Raw genomic sequence first — 26,069 nt, 5'->3', positions numbered from 1 at the left:
ATAAATCTCTTCAAAGGTTTACAAAGTAATTAGCATCTCTCAATAATCTGCAGATTTGTGACATTTGAAAGATCATCTTACCTATACTGTATATTAGCATGGAACTGCACATTGATGAAATAGTCCTCTTTGAATGTTATACAGTCCATCAATGAGTCACAGCCCTAACCATGAAACATTGATGCTTCATCTTTTATAAAGAATTTAGTATTACTGTCTAAAGGAATGGCATAGTTTGCCGGTTTAATGGAACTCTATTTAAAATATTTGTGTAGGTTGTTCTAAAAGCATTGGACCCACATTTCCAAATCAATGATCCATACAGCCATGAGATACGAGGTATGTACGTTTATTGTAAGCATGTAAAAAGTTGGTCATTGCAGAGGTTGAAGCGTAGGAGTTTGAACTTTTGCAAGCCTACGATTCTCAAATTCTGACCTCTTCTATCTATTTATTAAATGAGGTTGGGTGCTTTAAGCTGGAGCAGATTTCAAATCTTGAAAGGCATGGGATATTTAGGAATGACAGGAAACTAGGCAAAGATATAGGAATGTTACAAAAATACATGTCAATTTCAAGGCTTCATTCCCAGCAGAGTTGAGGAACAGCATAAGCGAAATCCTGGAATTCTGTACAAATCAGGCTTTAAAAAGCTGTTTGAAGGGGTTAGGGTGATAGATTTACAGCATGCAGGCTTTGAATGGGCTGGCACCTCTCTGATATACCAGAACAGAAGAAGTAGTAAACTGCACAGGAGAACTGAACATTTTCATCTGGCAATGGGAGTGGGGGTTACCGAAAACATTGTGCTCCCAGTCGGTGATGAGAGTAACACACTCCACCAGAAGGACAGAATTCCAGGGTCGATGTGGTGGTTGGGTGTGGAGGGGCTCAGTGTACAGGAGAGGAAGGTCAGGAAAATAACAAAGGTTAAACCTTCAACACAGAATCAACTACCCAAGACAGAACAACCTGGAGACGACTGAGAGACATTGTCTGAGCAGAGTGCAACTCTCCAGTCATGCAATCATGGATGTCTGCATCCTTATCACCAAAGACTTTCCAGCTTGCAGCACTGGTTGGCATGTCCTACCTGTGACCATCAGAGTCTCAGTGCTATTCAGTTTCTTCCTTTCTGGTTTCAAGGGCCTGCGTCAGGTGAAGGTTAGCATCAATTACACCCAAATGACCATCAACACACTGATTGGTGTCTCAGTGAGATTCATCACAAAGAATGCTTTCCATTCTCTCAATTTCCAACCTGCCTGTTACTGAACTACTTCCATGTCCATGTTCATTTTCCTAGAGCTTCCTCATCTCCTTCAGCCTCTACACAGCCTTAGATTTTTACACCAACCCCCTAACTGTATGTATGAATCTTAGGTGAAAAGGGGTATTGCTTGAAGAGATAGAAAGTCAGCCATCTATAAGTGCCCAAGAAACGGGCCCAGAAGTTATAGAACCACTACCACCTGGACAATAGAACTACAATTGAGCATTCCACTGAGGTCTAAAGATGCAATTCCAACAACTGGTGGTGTCTTCCATTACCCTTCTGCAAGAGTCTTGGTCATTGAGGTGTTCTGATGCACTTCCCACAGTGCGGCCCTCCAGAGAGCTGTGGACCTTGGGGATAGTGAGGTCCTAGAAGGAGATAGCTTATATCAGAAGAATCAAAAACAGGAATTGATGGAGGAGGGACTACAGGCGGAGGGAAATGGTGTTGAACAGAGAGGCACCCAGCTGCATGACAAAGTGGTCTCTCTTGTAAGATGAAGCGATGCATACTACTGGCAATATGCTGTATGATGAATCCTCACCACTGTTCAACATGGTTGGTATCTTGGTCACTATAAGGTAGACTTGTTGCCACCATCACCCTGTTAGGTTGGGATTGACAGGGTTTGTCTAGTGTGACAGATGAAAACTATTAGGTAGTCTTATGAGAAAAGTCTCTGTTCTAAAATAAGATATGGGTTTATTATATGATCGCAATCAACAACATTGTGACGATAGACACTGCTACTAAGATTATAAGGAGATTAGATGATAAATCTATCACCATTGTAATCCTAAACTGGTCCTGTTACCCCTTATGGTGTCAATGTCGGGGTGGAACTTAATGCACTCCTCAACATTAATCCTTTCAGATTCAAGAATCTTGTACAACTGCCACGTCGTGCCACCTTCTGGAAAAAGGACCACCTACCTCTATGTTGTGGCATCCAGTATAAGATCCATTTCGCTATCAATGAGAGTGTGTCTTACCATCAGTGCCAGGCCCAATTCTGCTGTGGCATCTGACTTTCCTCTGGTGGAGTGGAAAGCTTTGCCACAAATTACAGATCTCTCCCTCAGGACAACCAAAAGCCTCAGTGCTTGCTGCCATGGGCTGGTCTAAATGAATCTGCAACTTCATCTGGTACATTCCCAAACCCATTGGCTCTGATTGGACAGAAAATCTCCAAATCAATTCAGGGTTAACCATGTAAAAATCTGAACATTAATCAGAGATGGATCTCTAACCCAAAACACAGACCCATCTTCTTCCCCGCCCTCATGGATCAAACAGAAAACCTGTAGGTGTAACTGGTGGATGAAGAGGATGGAAATTTGCATTGGCATGAACCCCAACATATCTGAGTGAATATTTCACCAAGGAAATTCACTGGCAACCTCTAGTTTTTCAGGTTATAAGGAAGTTCCCTAATATGTACCTGTATCTGTATTTTGAATACCCTCACGGCTAGGGTCGCATATTGGATCCAGCTTGTTTTCACAAGCAACAAATAGTGTTGTACACAGCAAGATTTGAGAGGGAGGCAAAAGGTCCCTTCCTTCAGGTCCTTTTATAAAGGTGTAGGGCTGAGTTATAAATCTTGTTTATTCATTTAATCAGTAGATAAGAAACTACAGAGAGTCGTGAACACGCAAGACAATCTTACATCCATTGACACTATCTACACTTTTTGCTGTCTTAGGAAGGCAGCCAACATTAACAAAGACCCCTACCATCGCAGTTATAATCTCCTCCAACCTCTTCCATCAGGCAAAACCAGCAGACTGAAGAACAGCTTCTTCCCTACCATTATTAGACTTCTGAATGGACCTCTCAAATTTTAAAATTAATGTTGATCTCATTTTTTGCGCACCTTCTCAGCAGCTATAACATTGTATTCCTCTCTCTGTTCTATTACCCTTATGCACTTTGTATAATATGATCTTCCTGTACAGCTCACAAAACAAAACTTCTCACTGTACCTCGGTACATGAGACAATAATAATAAATCAATTCAAATCAAACTTTGTCAGGTGGATTTATTGCCCTAAAAATTTTGGGGGTCCACATTGTGATCCTTTGCAGAGATGCACTGTCAGTTTGTCCTCCTACCGCTGGTTACACATGTTCTCACCAGTTGCTTGTTTTCAATTGTTGGAGTGATCAGAAATGCAGTTGAGAGCTTTTGCCTTCTTACTGATCATGTTTGCAACATGATCCGCTCAGAGTCACATGGAACCTCTCAAGGGCCACAACAGATCTAGTGATACCTTAATTTGAAACTATTCCATTGTCATGGCTACAAAGGAACACACAAAAAGGGCTGGAATCTCTGCATTCAAAAGTAGGAATTTAGGAACAGGAGAAGACCATTCAGCCATTCATTTTCTGAAGAAGGGTCCTGACCTGAAACATAACTTTCCTGCTCCTCTGATGCTGCCTGGCCTGCTGTGTTCCTTCAGCTCCAAACTGTGTTATCTCTGACTCCAGCATCTGCAGTTCTTAAATTCAGCCCATTGAGTTCATAACTCTCTGACGAAATAAAATCTCTCCCTTACTTTTAGTTTGTGCCCCTGTTTCTTAACTCTCCAACCAGGGCTCATTTTCTTACCCTATCTATCCCTTTCAGTATTTTGTAACCTCCTTGTGTCCTCTTCACAACTCACTTTCCTACTTATCCTTACACCATCAGCAAATTTAACAACCATACCTTCCATCCCTTCATCTAAGTGATTTATATAAATTGTGAACAGTTAAGGTCCCAGCACTGATCTCTGAAGTGCACCACCCATTTGCACCTATACTCAGCTTCCTGTTAACCATTCAACCTCCTATCCCTGTCAATATGCGACACCCTACACCATGAGTTTAATTCACAAGCCACAATAGTGTTTAACTGAATATACTGTGTCTTCCTTAAGGTTAATTGTTCCTAATGGTCAAACGATCCATGCTATCTCTTCACTATTATGCAATATGGTCAATGCTATTCCATCCTATCCATTTGTAAGCAAAACGGAACACAAATTTATTGTTAGAAGAGTTTCTAAAGGCTCAATTGTGGAATCAATTATTTGTGTTTCATTTGTACTTCATAGATTTCATGTGTAGTTAATGCTAAATGATTCACTTACCAGGACAAGTTGCACATAGGATGTAAAATTGATTTTAGCACAAAATAGACAATAGTGAATTGGGCACACATTTTAAAAATTCCCCATGGTTTTCCTTTCCATTGAAGCCAATGGAAAAACAACTGGATACTTTGTACAACAAACTATAACTCCAAGACCCGTTTCAAGCCTTTCTTCTGTATCTTCCACAGAGCTTATAACTTTTACAAATCTACGGATAAACTTCACACAGCTACACACACTTGGAGATACACGTTTGTGGAGGAGACAGGCCAGAGTCGATGAAAAATACTATTATGCTTTGTACGAAATGGTTGTTCGCGGGAGCTGTTTTTGCTACGGGCACGCCAGCCGGTGTATTCCTATTGAAAATATACGAGGTGATGTATTCAACCAGCAAAGAATGGTAAGTACGTCACCAAAATTCAGGTACCCCACAGTAAATTTCACAGGCACGCATATGCAATTATTTTCAGAGAATTAAATATGGACAGTGAACACAAAGATGAAAATGTTCCACTGGGGACCGCTACTGCTGACCTTGATGGATTTTTAATGACATGGGCAGATGGTCTTGCCACCAAAAACACCTCCTGGCATCTGCCTGCACTTGGAGTAACAAAGCATGGAGCACTGAACAGGATCAGGGTAATAGGCCCAAAGGGTGGACTACATGAAAATAACACTGCATCGAGGTCATTTTCATCATTGCATCAGTACTGGCTCTTTGAAACAGCTATCCAATGTAGTCTCAATCTATTGTTTCCTTCTGGCCCTGTAAATCTTTCTTGTCAGGTATATATCCATCTTACTTTGAAAATTGCCACTGAATGTGTGCCACACCCTTTCAAGCAGTTTGTTCCAGTTTGTAACAATTTTCACTATGTAAAAACTATTCTCCTCATTTGCCCGCTAGATATTTCAGTGAATTATCTTAATTATTACCTTGACTAGCAGCCCTACTGCTGGTGAATATTGTTTCCTCCTTGGTGATCCATCAAAACCCCAAATAATTCTGAACAACTCAATGAAATCCTCCCTTAATGCGTTTAGCTGTGATGATCTGTCATAGTTCCTCCCTGCATGGCTAAATTCCATCGTCCTTCATGTTTCTTCAATGCACCCACCAAAAGCCTTTATAAACTGTGATGCCCAGATTTGGATATGATCCTCTAACTGACAAAAAGTCAATTATTTACAAATAATAACGCATTACAAATAATAAAAATCATAACAGAACACATATGTGCTGGAACACTTATTAAGTACCTTGTATCTTGTTAATACTGATTGTGTACCGTTGTGCTAGAGTGCTCCTTCAATAAACATTATGGAAGAAGTTAATCACATTGGGCCTGAAGCTTAACAAATCTCCAACAAAAATTGTGAACAATCAGAATTTCCAAATATCACAGGTTAAATGATAGCTTGCAGTTGTATAACGGTTTTAATGTAGAAAGTGCTTCATAAAGTGCTTCATGGGGTATAAAAAAATGCAGCGGAGGAAAATGTTCAGAAAAGTTAACAATTACAAGGCAGTTGCAGAATTTCTCCTGTTGGCAGAGTGTGGAAGGAGGAACTATGCTGGAGCACAGCATAGAATGAGGCACTAAGAAGAACAGGCCAAGGATACAGAAGAATTGTAAAAGCAAATTCAAAGCTGAATGTGCTGGAGAAGGCATTAATTCATTTCCTCTGGAGATTGTTTTTAAATAGAACTTCAATTTCACAAATAAAAGAGTTAAAACTTGTAGCTGTAAATTACTGGAAATAATTATTCAACTTTGTTTCAAATATAAATTTTCCACAGGTTCATGGACGTTGTATCTGTCAGCACAATACAGATGGTGTAAACTGTGAAAGATGTAAGGACTTTTACAATGATTCACCATGGCAACCAGCGATAGGATCAGAGAGAGACGAATGCAGAAGTAAGGACTGTTGTACTTATTGATAGTCTGTTTAATCTGCCTTACAAGTCCCTAAAATACAGGATTGAAAATGGAATTGGATTCTGAAAAATGAAAGCTTCCACAGTAACTGTTATGAAATATTCTGTCAGAAATATAAGCAGATCTAGAGTTTTCACTTTGGATGCCGTCAGTGATCAGATGAAGACTGTATGTTTTAAGGAGTGGGTTTGTGGGATCTTTTTGTTCAGGTTTTCACTTGAAATGTTTTGCATATCACCAAACATATCTTCCATGAATCAATTCAATTCAGCAATGTTTTAGAATGTGTATTTTTTGAAAATTTTGCATTTAAAATATTGCTTGATGTTTCAAAGAGCAGATTTCACTAATTTACTTTACAGAAGAGCTTTATCCATTTGGCTGAAATTGAATCTATCACAACATGTAAGAAAGAGGTAGTTAATCAGTGCTTAGCATGCCATTTGTAAGCCACTTGATTTTCACAAACTGAAAATTATTTTTAACAGCGTTATTTAGAACAATTTATTACTTTCATTAGCGTAATCAATTCTTTAATTTTTTTTACATTCGCAAGTTTTAAAAATGTAACTTTAGTGTTCTTGAAATTAAACGCAAGTTTAAATTTAAAAGAATTTTAAAGTACTCATAACTTATGAGAGCTGACATGTCAAATCTTGTAGGTGCGTGCACAAGACCTCAGAGCACTCTTCAAAGTAGTACAGGGGAATACATGCTGTGGCAAACTTAAACCGCTTTGTTTTGTATTTTGCTTAAAAGTTTTGAATCAAATGTGTGTTTTAACATGGCTTCCAAACATTCAAGATCACCTTTAACTGTTCTTGCATCAGTTTTCAATTTGTTCTGTTCCTTAGGACTTAACGTATACTTATTCTTTTTCAGGGTGCAACTGCAATGGACACTCTGAAAAATGCCATTTTGACATGGCAGTATATTTGGCCAGTGGAGAAGTCAGTGGTGGGATTTGTGATGAGTGTCAACACAATACAATGGGTCAAAACTGTAACCAATGCAAGCCCTTCTTCTACCAGGATCCTGGGAGAATTATTTCTGACCCATATGCATGTGTTGGTAGGATTTCTTTCTTACTTTCCATCACAGTTTTGGATTAATTCTTACCATAGTTAAAGCATTGTAAGAACTGATGGTCAAAGCCAAAATGACCACAACACAAATTAATTGTGCAAAATGTAAAAACAGCAACAATGTTTGTTTGTAAATTCTTCTATTTATTGTGAAGCCATTGAATTTTTCATAAAAATGCTGTTTCAGTAACTTGTGTAATCACGGACCAATCTTTTCTTCAAATCTAGATATTAGCTAAGCAAAAGTCTGTAAAAAGCATTTTTTTTTTTAAAGTAGACATATAAAGTAGTAACATGGGAAATTTACACAGCTCAGTCTCTCCAGGCATGTGAAATCAAATGCCTTTACTTCTGCAAAAGTCATTTTGGAAACAAGTGATGCTACAAATATAATTTAGCATCTGAAAACACAAAATCAGGTGCAGAAATATGATGTTTAATGCGATAAAAAAAATTAAAATAACCATGTTAAGAAATGTTAACATTGCATGGTGTTTCTCAGGATGCAAGTCCCGTGCTTCTATCTTTTCCAATGGGAAGAAAACAGTGTTGATGTTAATGTTGGTCTGTTTTAAGCTATGACATCAAGGGCTTGTAAATTGGTCTTGACCAAAACAATCCTTAATAATGTAATGAACCTAAAATTAAGCTTCAATAAATTATAAATATTATCGTACTGCAACAATTGAAAAGGATATGAATTTGCCAGGCAATTTCAGGATAAACATCAATTTGATTATTTTAATAACCTGAGAAGTTACTTGCTTAAAAATATAACTTGGAGTTCTTCTAACTAACTTAATTGAGAAATTGCCTAAACCAACACCTTAAAGATTTTGTGGAAGCTGCCAACTTCCTTTTCCAAAGATTATGCATTTGAACCCATGAAGTCTAATTATATTGATTAATATCTCCAAACTTACACATTTTTAACTAAATAACTAACAACCTGGGCTTTTAGAAGAGGCTATCTTGATTTTCAATTGATGTATGAATGATGCTAGAAAATGATTCAATATTTATCACATGTAGAGCCATAACATGGCTTCTGAAGGTGAAATGTTATGGATCACCTCAGTTTGCTTTCTAAAACCTGTGATCATCATTTAAAAAAAGTGATTAGGTCCCCATTGACAACATTGGGTTACATCAAAGATTAGCCTGAAAGAATGCCAGAAAGAAAAACCAAAAGAACTGAGGATGCTATAAATCAGGAACAAAAGCAAAGTTGCTGGGAAAGCTCAGCAGGTCTGGCAGCATCTGTGGAGGAGAAAACAGAGTTAACGCTTCAGGTCCGGTGACCCTTCCTCAGAACTGCCAGAAAGAAGTCTTGCTTAATGATCTAGAAAATGCATCACATATAACCTATTTCCTGTTCTATGTTTCATAGCCTGTAACTGTGATCCAAAAGGCTCACTAAACAATGGAATGTGTGAAAGTCACACTGACCCAAGCCTTGCAACAGTTGCTGGACGCTGCATTTGTAAGAGAAATGTTGAAGGGACCAGATGTGACCAGTGCAAATCTGGCTACTTTGGGCTAAGTGCTGTTAATCCTGAAGGATGTGAAGGTGTGTCTGAACTAAAAGAACAAGTTTTATCCTTCTATTATTTATTGTGATATTCGCATTTTCTTACTCTTAGCATTTTTAATTCTTAATACTGTGGCAACCAACATGTGCATAGTTTAATATATTCTGCCAGTGTTGACTCAAAAGTAGCACTCTTTCCTCTGAATCAAGAAGTTGTGGGTTGAGGTCAAAGCCAATGCAGTTAAAGCACACAATCTAGGCTTGCTCACCTGTTCAGTTCTGAAGGAATCAGAAGTGTTGTCTAGCAAATGAGATCTTCCATCTTCCTTCTACACTGGGCAGCTCAGTGATTAGCATAACTGCTTCACAGCACCAGGGACCCAGGTTTGCTTCCACCTTCAGGTGACTGTGTGGAGTTTGCACATTCTCCCCTGTGACTGTGTGGGTTCCTCTGGTTGCTCTGCTTTCCTCCTACAGTCCAAAGCTGTGTAGCCTAAGTGGATTTGCTATATACAATATATACTATATTGCCCATATTGTCCAGGGGTGTGCAGGCTGGGTAGATTCGCCTTGGGAAATGCAGGGTTACTGGGATAGGGTAGGGCGTGGATCTAGATAGAATGCTCTTCAGAGGGTTGTGTGGACTTGATGGGCTAAATGGCCTGCTTCCGTACTGCAGGGATTCAACTCATAGATCTCATGATGTTATTTTGAAGAAACGCATGGGAGTTCCCAATCCCTCAATCAATACCATTAGAACAGGTCATTATCACATCACTGCTTGTGGAACTGTATTGTGCACAAATTGAATCCTCTGTATCCTAGATTACTGCACAAAACACATTTCAAAAGTAGTTAGTGGCCAGTAAAGTGCTTTGTGGGAGTCCTGAAATTACAAAGGTGATATATAAATACAATTCTTTCTTTCCTTTTTGTGCCTGCGGTCTGTTCGGCTTCCACTCTCCCATAGATTTTATCACTTACTGTCTTTGGACCCCATCTCAAACCCCATTTTCTGGCCACCAACCGTAGCCCTCTTGCTAATCACTGTCTGAGATGGAGCCAGACAGTGATTAGCAATGTCCCAGTCCTAGTTGACCCTGTCTGGAATTTTGATCCTGCATCTTCTCCAACCTGAAGACTGATGACTTCTGTCTCTGTGAATCTCACATCTCTGTTGCTGTCTCAGCTCATTGTTCACTCAAGCTCTCGCCATCCATTTATTACCTTTCAACTTTTTCTGATGTTGCCCTTGGAAAATTATCCAAACTATTATGATCTTATCGAAACATAGGCAGGAATATCAAGGTCACAAAGACCCCATAAAAGAAGTGAATTTAAACATAAGCCGACAGAATGAACGTGCATAAAGGAATACTGTACTTGTTGACACCAGAGAAGGGAAGTTCAGTTTATGTGAATTAGCTGAGTTTTCTTGTCCCATGGTGGCTGGCTTGGAGGAGGGTTTGGAAGCCAATCTGTGTTAAGGCTGCTTCCAATGCATTCCTAGATAATAAAATGTGAGGCTGGATGAACACAGCAGGCCCAGCAGCATCTCAGGAGCACAAAAGCTGACGTTTCGGGCCTAGACCCTTCATCAGAGAGGGGGATGGGGAGAGGGTTCCGGAATAAATAGGGAGAGAGGGGGAGGCGGACCGAAGATGGATAGAGGAGAAGATAGGTGGAGAGAGTATAAGTGAGGAGGTAGGGAGGGGATAGGTCAGTCCAGGGATCCCAACTGCATCCCTAAACCAGCCCAGTTTGTCCCCTCCCCCCACTGCACCACACAACCAGCCCAGCTCTTCCCCCCCACCCACTGCATCCCAAAACCAGTCCAACCTGTCTCTGCCTCCCTAACCGGTTCTTCCTCTCACCCATCCCTTCCTCCCACCCCAAGCCGCACCCCCATCTACCTACTAACCTCATCCCACCTCCTTGACCTGTCCGTCTTCCCTGGACTGACCTATCCCCTCCCTACCTCCCCACCTATACTCTCTCCACCTATCTTCTTTACTCTCCATCTTCGATCCGCCTCCCCCTCTCTCCCTATTTATTCCAGTTCCCTCTCCCCATCTCCCTCTCTGATGAAGGGTCTAGGCCCAAAACGTCAGCTTTTGTGCTCCTGAGATGCTGCTTGGCCTGCTGTGTTCATCCAGCCTCACATTTTATTATCTTGGAATTCTCCAGCATCTGCAGTTCCCATTATTTCCAATGCATTCCTGCTGCCTGAAGGTGTTTGCAGGGGAAATGGATCAGTATTCGGATACTCACTGGCAGACTGCTAATTTACAAATTTAAGGCAATTAACAAGAGGGATTTTGCAAAGGAGTAACTGAGTGACACCCATTTCATGGGAAGCTACCGGCCAATGGAGGCTTTCCTGTCTCTGAGGGGTTGGGGGTGGGGGGAGATGTCGTGGTATCAGATTCAGAGGATCCATCACCCAGAGGGGATTTTTCTCTCTGCTCCGGCCTGGTTGACTCTTCAGATGTTTTAGTTGAAGTTTATGCCTTTGAGGGCACTTCTGGTTTGAGGAGCCTTCACGTTCTGAGAGCCACTGTGCTGCTGGATGTTCCAGCCCTGGGATTGGGTGAGTGGCATGGGCATTTCTCCCACCATTTTTAACAGGATAGTGAGTGTGAAAGAAAAATAGCCCCACTGAGCAGGCTCCAGGATTGTGCAGGTTCGAGAGCCTGACTTAGCCCCATGTCAGTGTCCCAAACCTTTGCCCAGGAAACAATCCTGTCCTTTAGGTGTGGTATATATCACTCTCGAAAACAAACTGGACGAGAGGGGAATGTGGGATTTGTGCTATCAAATAGCTAATAAAAGCGAAGTAATCCATAGAATCCCTACAGTGTGAAAATAGGCCACTTGGTCCAACAAGTCCACACGAAAGAATATTCCACCCGGAACATTCCACTCCCCTACCCTCTCCCTGTCACCCTGCATTTCCCATGGCTAATCCACCTAACCTGCATATCCCTGGAATAATAATGTGCTGAAGACTGCCCTTGAAATATTTGATGCACAGTGCTAGAAATGTGATGGTCTGGAAAATAGTTGCAAAATGTATGCAGAAAAAATCTCTCCGCCTGCATAAGACAGATGCTCAAAGATCACAAGAAACTGGTCTAGACACTACATCTAAATTAACAAAGCAAGGCACCTATACCCTATGGCAACTCACCTGACTGAGGAGCAGTGAGTGAACTGACCCTCACATCACTCTCCAATGACACAGTGTCTCAGTGGTTAGCACTGCTGCCTCACAGCACCAGGGACCTGGGTTTGATTCCAGTCTTGGGTGACTATCTGTGTGGAGTTTGCACATTTGCCCTGTGTCTGTCTGTGTTTTTGCCAGGTGCTCCAGTTTCGTCCCACCGTCCAAAGATATGCAGGTTAGGTTGGTCAGCCATGAGAAATGCAGGGTTACGGGGATAGAATGGAGGGATGGGTCTGGATGAGGAACTCTTGGAGGGTCAGTGCCAGTTTAATGTGTCAGATAGCCTCTTTCTGCATTGTAGAGGTGATAGGCAGCAGTTAGTGGTAGGGTTTGCAAATTCCAAGAACTGCAATGTAGTTTTCCTCCCCCTCCTCTCTGTTCTACATCAATTCAAAATTAAATTAAACACCAAATTCAGTGCTGGATGCTGGCTAGGCCGTGTCCACATCTAGAAACCCTTAACAGAAGTGAACTTATCCTCAATTCAGTCAAACCAGACCGATTTCCACTGAAAATTCCCAAAAACAGAGGTTACAAAATGTTTCATTAATATATATGAGTGACAGGGATGCATGTAAGCTGGAATTGGTGAAATTTACAATCTGACGCCACCACCCAAGACTAATTTCCATCCCCACCCTTGTGTGTCTTCCGGAGACACCACTCTCTCCATGACTCCCTTGTTTGCTCCACACTGCCCTCCAACCCCACCACACCCGGCACCTTCCCCTGCAACCGCAGGAAGTGCTACACTTGCCCCCACACCTCCTCCCTCAACCCCATCCCAGGCCTCAAGATGACTTTCCATATCAAGCAGATGTTCACCTGCACATCTGCCAATGTGGTATACTGTATCTACTGTACCCGGTGTGGCCTCCTCTACATTGGGGAAACCAAGCGGAGGCTTGGGGACCGCTTTGCAGAACACCTCCGCTCACTTCGCAATAAACAACTGCACCTCCCAGTCACGAACCATTTTAACTCCCCCTCCCATTTCTCAGACAACATGTCCATCATGGGCCTCCTGCAGTGCCACAATAATGCCACCCGAAGGTTGCAGGAACCGCAACTCATATTCTGCTTGGGAACCCTGCAGCCCAATGGTATCAATGTGGACTTCACAAGCTTCAAAATCTCCCCTTCCCCCACTGCATCCCAAAACCAGCCCAACGCATCCCCGCCTGCCTAACCTGTTCTTCTTCTCATTTATCCCCTCCTCCCACCTCAAGCCGCACCTCCATTCCCTACCTACTAACCTCATCCCGCCTCCTTGACCTGTCCGTTTTCCCTGAACTGACCTATCTCCTTCCTCCTCCGGACCTATACTCTCCTCTCCACCTATCTTCTTTTCTCTCCATCTTCGGTCCGACTCCCCCTCTCTCCCTATTTATTCCAGAACCCTCTCCCCACCCCCTCTCTGACGAAGGGTCTAGGCCCTTTTGCGCTCCTGAGATGCTGCTTGGCCTGCTGTGTTCATCCAGCTTCACACTTTGTTATCTTTAATCCTAACCCTGATCACATTTTGGGCCAAAACATTTTAAATGATTTTGGATGTATGACATGAGCTCCTAAAATTAAGTCTCATTGCACCTGTTTTAACAGATGTAAGGTTTTTTACCATTTGGTGCACCACAGTGTCCACATTACTGCCCATTTTACAGGACGAGGTTTTCTTCCTTTCTTTGAGGAAATAGTAGCTGAATCAGTTTACTCTGCCACCTTGTGACTGCCTATGGAAATGTCATTACCCAGGATTTTCTTATGCCCAGCGAGTTGTTATTCCACAAAGGTGTTGTTCATGGGGACGCTGTAGAATTCACACCATAGCAGATTCCAAAGGAAGTGCACAGGAAATTGCTCCTGGACGATCCCTCCATGCCTGCAGCCCTCTGAAAGTCTCCATTTATATCAGAGACATCAAAGAGTTCCAAAGAACTTAAGTAAAATAGTTACTCAGAGAAAAATAGATTATGAACTACACGGTCTGACTCCCGAGAAATTATTAAACTGACCTCATATTTACCTCAAACACTCCCATTACACCTCCCTCAGACATCTTATATTTCCCATACCTTGAATCAACAGGCCCTACCCAACCACTAGACAGGATCAACTCCCTCCTTTTCCAGACATCTGATCCCACCCTGTTGCTGAAACTGACATGATTTCTCCCCTGAAATGATCATAATGAGGTCAAGCTAGCTGGACCTCATAGAATATGAGTTCCCTGATTGGGGGTATTAACGTGGTCCAATCAGGGAGTCCTGGCTGACAGATAAAATGGAGAGTGTCAGAGATGCTGCCACTCCGGTGCCTGAAGGTGAATGAGACAGTGCAAGAGTCGAGGACTGTTCATGTGTAAATAAAGCCTGGCCTGGTGACAGGACACCAGCCTCTGTGGTGTTATTTCCCCACCCACCAGACCTAACCAAAACTTAACCAAACCCCTCACCCCCACCTGCTGCTGGTTCTGAACAAACACCAGACCTGATTTTAACCCTCCTCATGCCTACACGCCCACCTGAATCTGCCCTAAATACTATACCTCTTATCTTTCCACCTTGTACCTTACCTACCTGCAACCCTACCCCTTACCGCCTGGCACCTTCCCTTTTTATTCATCTGGCACCATAATTCTCATTCATTTGGCCCTCCACTTTGTTAGTGCTTTGCTAGCAAATGGAAATACAGCTTCATACTTCTAAGGAATCTCCTCTCAGAAATGAAGAGCTGAAGTGGCAATCTGCTAAGATTGCACTCCTTGGAAGACTTGGTCCATAACCTATGATACATCATCATTTTATCTACTGCCAAAAGTTCTTAACTGATAAAACTTTTAATTGAATTATATCGCTAACATTATGTTGTCCAGGTCATTCGGGCACAAAGGAAGACTATTTGGACCATTGATTCCATGCTGCCTCTCTAATGAGCAATCCAGCCAGTCCCGTTGTCCCTGCTCTATTCCAACAGGCCATCAAGTGATTTTCCTTAAGTGCTCCTTCAATTTCCTTTTCCAATCATTGTTCATTTCTGTTCCCACCGCTACTGCATGCAGTGAGCTTTAGGTCATAAGTTTACAATCAAGAAAATTACAATTCACTTTATTCTGACTTTGAAAGGAAACAATTGCAATTTCAATGTAGCACAGGATTTCTTTCACTCCTTAGAGTATTTTTGCACTTAACAATGTGTGCAACCTGTTAACTGTTGATTTGATCAACTGAATGAGATATGTAAAATCCTCATTCCCTCTTATCCCGCCACATAAATAAAGGCATTTCTCAGGAAGATGATAAGATAACCTGATGTAGTATTCAAGTTTGATGTCATTAAAATGGCAGACCATATTTCTTTTAATAGAAAGATGCCGGGGGTAGATTCTTCCCTTGGTAACATAGTTTTGTCTATTAACAGAAGACCCAATGAAGACCCTGTGCTGCCCATTCAAAGAAGGGCCCATCATATCTTTTCCCAATCAAGCAGTTCTGGGAATTCTGGCAGGACTTCATCTGGAATTAGAGTGTTGCCCAATCCAAAGTAGACCACTCCTATGCTGATCAGCAGCAAGAGAATGCAGCTCCATAATTCCAGGGCCCAGCTTAGTGAGGCACTGGGGACGTATGCAAGGAGGGGGAAACAGGGGCATTGAAAGCCAGGACAGAGGGTGGCTGTCAGCGGTCAGCTCCTGCCCAAAGATGGGTAAATGAATAGGAAGGGTTTAGGAGGATATGGGCCAGATGCTGACAAATAGAACTAGAGTAATTTAGGATATCTGTTCAGCATAGATGAGTTGGACCGAAGGTTCAGTCTCTGTGCTGTACATCTCTACGACTCTGGCTATAAGTTCCTTTGGTCAAGACCACTCACCACCCTACCCACACCCTCTCCAAACAGCTGGCAAGTAGCCCACACCTTTTCTTGCCTCAGGGAATGCCACATGTAGGCAAGGCTACCTGTTGCTGAGATAATGGGAACTGCAGATGCTGGAGAATCCAAGATAATAAAATGTGAGGCTGGATGAACACAGCAGGCCAAGCAGCATCTCAGGAGCACAAAAGCTGACGTTTCGGACCTAGACCCTTCATCAGAGAGCCTGATGAAGGGTCTAGGCCCGAAACGTCAGCTTTTGTGCTCCTGAGATGCTGCTTGGCCTGCTGTGTTCATCCAGCCTCACATTTTACTACCTGTTGCTGAGTTGTTTGGCTCAGGCCTTTAAATGTTCCACATATGTCTTCTTAAGTACCTCAGCTGGCAGACACCAGGATGGTGGGTACCATTGGCATTCCCAGGCAGGGCCTAATTCTGTCAGAAGTGAGAATGCAATAAGGAGGTGGGGTTTGGGAGAAAACACTCCTTGCCCCTTTCACATCCTCTCTCACCATTTCCAGGGGCATACGATTCTGGCCTGAAGGTGGGGAATCGATAACAGACGTTCTCTGTACACTAACCGAGATCTTGTGGGAAGTAACAAAACAGACCCTCTGGATATTGAACCTCATATCACAGATTGGACTGGGCTTAATTAGGGGTTGAATTGTCAGACCTGATTTTAACTTGCTCTGTCCAAATAGAGAAAAGTTGTAGCAGCTGAAAAATGGTGTTGGGACACTTACCAATCTGGCATTCTGGCTGCCATCATAATAGACACCATCTGAGAATGGTGTTTGGAGTGCCAGTCTGCTTCTAGTTGGTCCACACCTCTAATTATTTTGAGGCATGAGTTGGTGAAGTAGAAGCAATGACATTTCTTTTTCAAAGGCGGGCTGTTGGTCTGTCCCAGACCTCCATCCCCAGCAATTTCCCCCTTTCCCCTAGGCTGTGGACAACTCAATGCAAAAAAGAATCAGCTGATTTTTCAATACCTCAGACCAACAAGCTGCTGTGAAGAGCCCCATTTGATGGCCACAACATGTAAGTACAATGGGAATAACTCTGAAGGCTCAAAATAGCCCTGGCCTCATATTGACAATACAGGGCACTCCTGTTATTGAAATCAACCTTAGTAAGAGGAAACATAGCTTTCTGAAAGTTGCTTCAGCAACTGAGGATGCAGGAGGCAGTCAAGATTAATCGTGGGAGTGAAGTTAAGAACATCAAGGAGTGATTGTAGACCCAATAAATGTCTATATTGCTCTCACTGGATTTTTGGTGCAAAGGGTATTATTAATGTTTGACAGAAAGAAACTGATTTTGAATGTTTTGTTCAGAGTGTCGATGTGATTCACATGGCAGTGTGACAGTACATTCTGCATGTGATGCTGTTACTGGGGAGTGCCATTGTCATCGATATGTCACTGGGAAAAGCTGCGAACAGTGTCTGGTATGTTATTACAGTCTTTCACCTTGCTAAATATCTTCAGACGTTCATCATTATTGTATGTGGGAATGTTTATCAGCCTAAATTAACCTGAGCACCCACCAGTCTCAGAGATTGGAAACCATTCTTGCAGGAACTGGCCCATTTAAATGATCAGTCTGTGACGGTGACCAGAGGTTCCATGCCTGATTCATCAACAAATTGCCGTACAGCAGATTGTGCTTTTTTCTTGGCTTTTCACAGGCAAGGCCAATGTTTGCTGCCCATTCCTAACTGCCCTGGGAAAAGTTCAGGAAGGACTAAAGAGAAATATGGCAATAGTTTGTTTTCTTTATTCATTAACGGGATGAGGATGTCGTTGGCTAGGCAGCATTTACTGTCCATTCCCCATTGCCCAGAGGGTAGTTAGGAGTCAACCACATTGCTGTGGGTCTGGAGCCACATGTAGGCCAGACCAGGTAAGGATGGCAGTTTCCTTCCCTGAAGGACATTAGTGAACCAAATGGGTTTTTTTTTTCCTGACAATCAGCAATGGATTCACGATCACTATTAGGTTCTTAATTCCAGAAATTTTGCTGAATTCAAATTCCACCATCTGCTGTGACGGGATTCAAACCCAGGTCCAGGTCTCTGGACTAACAGTCCAGTGATAATACTACTAGGCTATTGTCTCCCCTTTGAAAATACTCCAAAGCGTGCCAGCTGTCACTGTTGGAAAAGTAATCATTCTCATGAAACGCTCTACCAGCTATGTCCATGGCAACATTTTCCAAGGATCTGAATAGATCTCATTTTAATTCCCAGTATTCCACTAAGCTCTTACAAAGGCACAATAGGTCAAATTCAAAGAGGTGATTCGGAACTCCCTGAGACATACTCCCTTGATACAGGAAGGGCAGAAAACGTATTTCATACAGAGGGTATTTAGATCTGTAGGTCAGTGGGGCAGCCCAAATTCAGTCTTCTCTGGAAGATAAGGTATTTCCTCTCTGCCCTCTTGGGTCCCAAGATTCTCAAGCTCTGTCACTTTAGAGTAAGATAGAACTTGCCTGTTTTACTAAGAAAATCAACCGAGTTGACTGAAGTAGTTAAAGCAGAGAAACTTTGACAGATAACTGGAAAAAAAAACTCTGTGGTCTAATTTCATTGTCCAAGACTGAATGAAGAAAGAAATGCTATGATTCGATCTTTGGCCTTGGCTGAGTGCACTGACTTCACCAAGGAAGCTATATGATGGACTAGGCAGATTTGAGGAATCTACAAAAACAAAACAGAAATTGCTGGAGAAACCCAGCACACGTGGCAGCATCTGTAGAGAAAAGAAATATCAAGTGACCCTTGTTAATTTAAAACACCGGCCTGCTGAGTTTCTGTCTTTGCTTGGTTCACATCTCCCACATTGTTTGTTTTATTTGGGGAATCTGCAGGCAGTTTCAGCAGCTCTGGACTAATGAGATTAAATAAAAAGAAACTGTGAAAGTTCCACCTCCTGCTCAGATCTGTGGATGTCAGATGAGTGCAGTACCAGGCTCAGTTATCACATCCTCTGTGATTAAATGACTGTTCCACACTTACTGTCTCTGTTTATAAATGAAGAACAGACATGTGGTCCAGATTGAACTCATTGGATTGTTTCATTTAAAAGACCTTGCAATAATGCTTTTAATGGTGTTATTTTATTTTGTTACAGCCAGGCTACTGGGGTCTTGGAAACACTATCTATGGTTGTTCCCCTTGTGATTGTGACATTGGAGGGGCCTATGATAATCTGTAAGTATAATTGTAAGTGATATTACTGCCTTTAAAAGAACAGATCAGTGTAAAACTACAACAATACTTTAGCAGCAGTATAGTCGTATGTATGTCATATAGGGTGGCACTCACATGATTATACACCAGTCCAATAATGGATTTACTATGTGCCACTTCATAGGAAATCTGGCAATATTAAAATAAATTTAAACCAATGGAGGTGAACTATTGTCAGCCTCCTGATAATCAGTGAAAAAAAACAATCCCTTGTTATTCTATGTGGAAGGTAATAATGTTTCTAACGTAATCGCTACCGATGGTGAGAATTTTCAAACACTTGTACTTACCTGTTTTTGACTTCTTTAACCCTAGCTGTTGGAGATTAATAATAACCATTATTTGATTTAATTTTGCTTTCTAACTGGAAAACACAATAGATTTTTTTTTCAGGAATTACAATTACATTTGCAAAGTCACGTCTGTCCCGTGGAAAACTGGCTGGTGAATTTGAACCGATACAAACAGAACTTCATAACGACCAACCACATTCTGAGGAAATAAGGAACTGTGTTACACTGTAGTCACGTGGGATCATTGGCCTCCTGTCCACAACAGTGAACTAAGAGTGTATTTTCCGTACTTTGCAGTTGTTCTTTCCATGATGGACAGTGTCGGTGTCTACCCAACATTATCGGGCGCCAGTGTAATGAACCAGCTCCAGGTTACTTCTTTGCACCTTTGGATTACTATTTGTATGAAGCTGAATTTGCAAAGCAGCTGGGGAATAGCGGTTCTTTGGTTGGTATCTCTAAAACCTTTTCTTTCCTTTTAAATTTTCAGTTAAGGTTTATGCCTGCACACATATGACATTTAATGCATAACCAAACTTACTCAAATACTTTTAATCACAACTAAATACGCAGGCATTAACCAATAAAGTTACTGGCTGAATACACTGCATGTTTAATCAGCTCTGAACCAGAGACAAATTAGTCCCTTGGCCTCCATTAAAATGAATAAAGCTGCCCTGAGCTGCAAGCAATTCATCTCTGTCAAGCTCATCACTAACAGCTGTGGCCAACAGAAAATCTGATATATTCTTAATCCTTTTAAAATTAGATGTGTTATAAACCAAGAGATACAAATGTATTTTTCTGGTTTGTACATGAACACAGAAGCCTACCCAGGGGTACATTATAGGATTGCTTCTCGTGTAATTCTGCGAGCTTATTAATGTAAACCAATCAGTACTTCATTATTGGAAATAAAATAGTACTTGTGCCTATCTCATGCATCATGACAATCCTATTTTTAGCATATTATATAACTGTGACATTATAAATGTAAAAACATCATTTTGAGCCACTAGCCGTCCGTAGGACCTTCAATTATAGGTAAAATAGATCACAATTCAGCTAGCTCATCTTCTACCAGCCGGATAGACACACGGTATGATAATACAGTAGTTATTGATAGATTATAGTAATCAGGCTCTGTCAATTACTAGGTACTAGATGCGGACATGACAGAAAGAGAACCCTAATGTTGGAAGGTTTCAGGAAACCGAGATTCCTGACAAGAATAGCATGTCTTAAATTCATTTTTTATTTTATTTATTTTTTCAGGGATGTGGGCATTGCTAGCAAGTCCAGTGACTGTTGACCATCTTGAGTTGGCCTTGAACAGACTGGCTTGCTGAGCCACTGCAGAAGGCACAAATGAGTCAACCACATTGCTGTGTATCTGGAGTCTCATACTGGCCAGACCAAGTAGGGGGCTGCAGAGACATTATATAAAGCACATTAGTGAACCAGATGGTCTTTTTTAATGACAATCATTGATTGTTTTTAACTCACTATCATTGAAGCTAGCTGCAAATTCAAGATTTTTCAAAAAATAATAGAACTTAAATTCCATTAGGTGCCATTGTGGGACTGGAACTGTTGTCCTCAGAACATTTAGCTGTGCCTTTGTATAGCTAATCTAATAACAAAGTCAGAATTCACACGACACCAGGTTTTAACAGCACCTGACAAAGGAGCAACGCTTTGAAAGCTTGTGATTCCAAATAAAGGTGTTGGACAATAACTTGGTGCCGTGTGACTTCTGACTTTGTCCACCCCCGTCCAACACTGGCACCTCTAATCATAATCCAATGATGTTATCACAATGCCATCATCTAAGCAGATCCTGGATTCTAAAGTATAACAAAAAGCATCACTGATGTAAACGTTTAAATACAATACCTTATAAATAATTTTATGATATAGTTATAATTGATTTGCATCAACCAAACCTCATGTTTTTCTTGTTATCCATGTCTTTAAGGTGGTATGGTGGCTCAGTGGTTAGCACTGCTGCCCCACAGCGCCAGGGACCCGGGTTCACATTCCAGCCTTGGGCGACTGTCTGTGTGGGGTTTGCGCATTCCCCTGGTATCTGCATGGGTTTCCTCCAGGCACTCCAGTTTCCTCCCATAGTCCAAAGGTGTACAAGCTAGAAGGATTGGCCATGCTAAATTGCCCATAGCGTTCAGGGATGTGTAGATTAGGTGGGTTGCAGAGGGACAGGTGCAGGTGGGATTCACTGAGGGTCAATGTGGGCTTGTTGGGCTGAAGGGCCTGCTTCCTCACTGCAGGGATTCTAGGATAAAATTTGCTTCATAGACGTATAAATATTACATTGAGGATTCTGCTCAAAAGCCAATATTCTTTAGTTTCTTAAATAATGAAATAAGTTATTTTTCTCAGGTAAGACCAACATCTCTTCCACCATGTGATGAGTATTTACGAAGACAAGGCTATAATTTTCGAGTGGATCACGGTAGATTGATACTTCACAGGATTACTAAGCGTCATATGCGACATCAGAGGAAGAGGGTATGCAAAGTTTCTAAAGTGAAATTTTCTCAATGTTGAGAACTTCGTAACCACCAAACATAAAACAATTTGTGAAATGTCCCTCTCTGGTGCTTAAATAGGTAGAAGAGACAATCGGATTGACTGACCATTCCAATATTTGTCACTTGCCAGACAATCTACATGTAAATTAATACTGTCACAATTATCAATTAAGTAAGCTATTTAGCTATAACAGTATAGCTCAGATAGTTTACCAAAATTAAGTTTGAGCTGTTGCCTTAAAGCAGAACAGATGTTTATTATTCTTCATAATATGGATTCTACAGCATTTAAGGTTATTTTTAATATGCATTCTGTTTCTTTCTACAATTCAATGGAAGCAAGGTTATGAAGGTTAATGAGTCTCCTCATTATTAATGATAGTAACCATAGAATGATGTTATATAATGCTATGTGAGGACTATTTACAACTTCATGCTTCCAGGGATCATACATTTAAATTTTAAAAACCAGAAACTTGCACAGTGTGCACAAGAGAATTTCTGAAAGTCAGAAATCTACTCCTAAACATCGCTACCCTCTTGATTCTCTTCCTCTTATCCCATTCTCAGTGTTTCTTTCCTCTTCATTGTAATATCAGGCTTAATATTAATCCTGCCTAAGTGAATGGGTTATGAGTAGGTTAACACAGATCCACCTACATGTGAGGAATGTTACACATCTGCAAGCTGTATGTGTGGCTCAGAATGTGCTCTTTACGGAACGTCAGTATTTAGTGAGACAATTATCAATTAAGTAAGCTACTTAGCAACAACAGTACAGCTCAAATAGTTTACCAAAATTAAGTTTGAGCTGTTGCCGTAAAGCACAACAGATGTTTATTAAGGATTTCTCCTTACTATACAAGATAAAGTCCTTGTGGGTAATTGTTCTATATGTTAGAGGGGCATGCTTTGTTAAGTCTAACCCCATGAGATTCTCTTTTAGGGAAACTATGAAACAAGTAAAATAACACAAGGCTGATGTTTAAATTTTCTGAAGAAGGGTCTAGACCCAAAATGTCAGCTTTCTGCTCCTCTGATGATGCTTAGCCTGCTGTGTTGTCTCACAAGGCTGATGTTGTCATATTTCCCTTCTTTAGCAAGTCATGAATCCAGAATCCCAGGTACAGATCGTTTCCAGGGAACCTGCTCCTGGTAGACTTACAACTTGGACGGGTCTGGGATTTGCTCGTGTTCGACATGGAACAGGACTGCGATTCACTGTTGACAACATTCCATACCCAATGGATTTCACAGCAGCTATTCGCTACGAGTTAGAGGTATTCGAACTGCTGTATGCCACGGTTTTCACCCTGACTACACATCCAGTATTTAAGCACTGTTCATACATTTTTCTTGCATTCAAGAAAAGAGATACACAAAAAAAGTTCTCTCAATTTCAATACATCTCAAATCTCCAAGCTTTCTCTTTCCTACTCCTTCCTCCTTCTCTTTTTGTTTTAACATTTGACGTTATTTACTTCACTGCAGTCAGTGAATATTTGTTGGGACTTTCATCTTTACAATTTCTTCTTTTAAATTTCAATACATCTCAAATATCCAAGCTTTCTCTTTCCTACTCCTTTCTCCTTCCCTTTCTGTTTTAACATTTGACGTTACTTACTTCACTGCAGTCAATCAATATTTGTTGGGACTTTCTTCTTTTCCTTTCCCAATGCTACAAAGACACCACCTGACAGAAGTTCCGATGAACCATGGAAGATTTCAGCACAGCAGAATGTAATTTGGCATATCACGTGACAAACATAGAATCATAGTGGCTCATAAAGCAAAATACCAGCGTACAAACTCTTCCTTCATCCTTTGGATTAATATGTTGAGTTCAGTTCACTATATAGATCGTTTTGTTTTGCTGTCTCTTTTCATTGATTCCCAATCTGTCAAAACCATGTATGTCCTTACTGTTTTCAGTCTTTTCCCCTCTCATAATCTTCATGCTTTGAAAACCTGAACTTGATGTTACCTAATTTTGATTTTACTTCTTTCTTCAACTTCCCATGGATGTCAGCACTTCACTGAGGTTTCTCACATTATAAACAAAATCAAAATTACCAATTATTTGTAAAATAGATGACTGTATGTTTCCATTTCACCAATACAGTCAACAGATGATTGGATGGCCAGTGTTCACGTTCGGCCAACAAATCAGCCAAGTAATAGCCAGTGCCGCAATAACCTGCCCTCACAGGAACCTTATCCAGTTACCTTGCCAGCTGCCAGCAGGTGAGAGCATACAGCAAATAACTTGGCTCTTCTTTCAAAGTTACTTTGCATACCTTTGTTAAAAATTAACCCTTCTTACATTGCATCATATGAAAATGGAGTATTTTTGTAAACTATTGTAAGCTATTGGAGCAGCTATTTTAACTTGGAATTCCCTCCCTAGTGGTATTACAAGTATATGTACAAGAAAAGAACTTCAGTAGTTCAAGAAAGCAGCTCAGCACCTTCACAAGGTGGTTGAACCAGCCCAAATTCTGTGCATTAATTTAAGAAAACTTAAAAGGCCTTAGGCAAAGATTTGGAAAGTCATTATCATTGATGAGATTAAAAGGATAGTGAATTGTGACGTTCTTCAGATTGTTGTCATTCCAGATTGGATACCTCAAACCTTCAAATTCATTTTAACTCCTGGGCGAGGAAGGATGAACTAGCTCCCCCAATTTATTCACTCACCCCTCAGTTGGCCACAAAAAAGTTTAATTTAAAAATAAATCCTTTGTGGACACCTTTTTTCCCAAACACAAAGGAACTCTTGTTTTAAAAGGAGACAATTTAACCAGGCTTTCCTGAATTAACAGAAAGGGTAGGGGTGAGTTTATCAATGACTACAATGACAACTAATAGACCACAGAACCATAAGAAATGGAAACAGGAGTGAGCCATTTCATCCCTCAAGTTTGCTTCATCCTCAAGCCTGCTTCGTCATTCATCATGCCTAATCCAACATTCCTCACATTCACTTTCCTGCCCCTTCCCCATAACCCTCGATTCCCCTATTGGTCAAGAATCTAACTATCCCAGCCTTAAATATACTCAATGACTCTGCCCTGACAGTTCTGTGTTAAGGAAATCCAAAGACTCTCAAACCTCTGAAAGAAGAAATTTCCCATCTCAATCCGAAATTGTGAGGCACTATTCTGAGACTCTGCCCTCTTCTCCTATACTCTCCCATAAGGGGAAACATCCTCTCAGCACTTACACTGCCAAGCCCCTTAAGAATCTGACATGTTTCAGTGAGATCACCTCTCATTCTTCTAAATTCCAGTGTGTAATGTCCAGGAATCGTTCTAGTTAAACTTCTCTGAATTGCCTACAATGAAATAACATCTTTTCTCAAATAAGGAACAGAAATTGCTCACAGTACTCTTGTTGTGGTCCCACTAGCACATTGTACAGTTGCTAGAGTAATCCGTAATCTATGTTCTAACCCCATTGATACATGTTAAATATTCAATCAGCCTTTCTGATTATCTACTGCACCTAATGCAATACACGTACACGCAGATCAGAAATAAGATGAGTTCAGAAAGATAAACATTAAAATAAATGTCATATGGGTCTGTCTCTGAACTGTTCGCAAAGAATTGATAATTAAACATTGCAGCCAATAGTATAGAGGTCACCGGTGGCATTAAAATTAGAAATTTAACAGTTGGCTTCACAATGGTTGAGAATGGTTGAGATTCCGATGTTCTGAGTCTTCTTCACTGTAATTGAATTCTGCCTTTGGAGTGCTCTTATGCTCAAATATCACCTGAAACTGTGCTCTTTGCAGCATTGGCAATTATCTTCTGAACCTCTGGTGATGAAATAAACTTGCATCCAGAGGAAATATTGAGGTTTGCCTACTGTCATCCAACAATC

The 26,069-nt window shown here is 41.1% G+C and overlaps 1 protein-coding gene across 2 annotated transcripts in view; it reads left to right on the top strand.

Annotated features, from left to right (window-relative positions):
* Positions 1 to 26,069, top strand: part of lamb4 (laminin, beta 4) — a 116,534-nt gene that overhangs the window by 26,708 nt on the left and 63,757 nt on the right. For both annotated transcript variants that reach the window (XM_048554077.1, XM_048554078.1), the window contains exons 7-17: positions 276 to 339; positions 4,605 to 4,819; positions 6,224 to 6,344; positions 7,248 to 7,436; positions 8,841 to 9,020; positions 17,418 to 17,530; positions 19,218 to 19,297; positions 19,927 to 20,077; positions 22,030 to 22,158; positions 23,282 to 23,461; positions 24,304 to 24,425. In XM_048554077.1, coding sequence (XP_048410034.1) covers positions 276 to 339; positions 4,605 to 4,819; positions 6,224 to 6,344; positions 7,248 to 7,436; positions 8,841 to 9,020; positions 17,418 to 17,530; positions 19,218 to 19,297; positions 19,927 to 20,077; positions 22,030 to 22,158; positions 23,282 to 23,461; positions 24,304 to 24,425 — 1,544 coding nt within the window. The remainder of the gene's footprint in view (positions 1 to 275; positions 340 to 4,604; positions 4,820 to 6,223; positions 6,345 to 7,247; positions 7,437 to 8,840; positions 9,021 to 17,417; positions 17,531 to 19,217; positions 19,298 to 19,926; positions 20,078 to 22,029; positions 22,159 to 23,281; positions 23,462 to 24,303; positions 24,426 to 26,069) is intronic.

The sequence above is a fragment of the Stegostoma tigrinum genome, chromosome 25, assembly GCF_030684315.1.
Source record: "Stegostoma tigrinum isolate sSteTig4 chromosome 25, sSteTig4.hap1, whole genome shotgun sequence".
In the NCBI taxonomy this organism is placed as follows: Eukaryota; Metazoa; Chordata; class Chondrichthyes; order Orectolobiformes; family Stegostomatidae; genus Stegostoma; species Stegostoma tigrinum.
The sequence above is the reverse complement of the archived record's forward strand: the minus strand, read 5'-3'. Positions and strand labels throughout refer to the sequence as shown.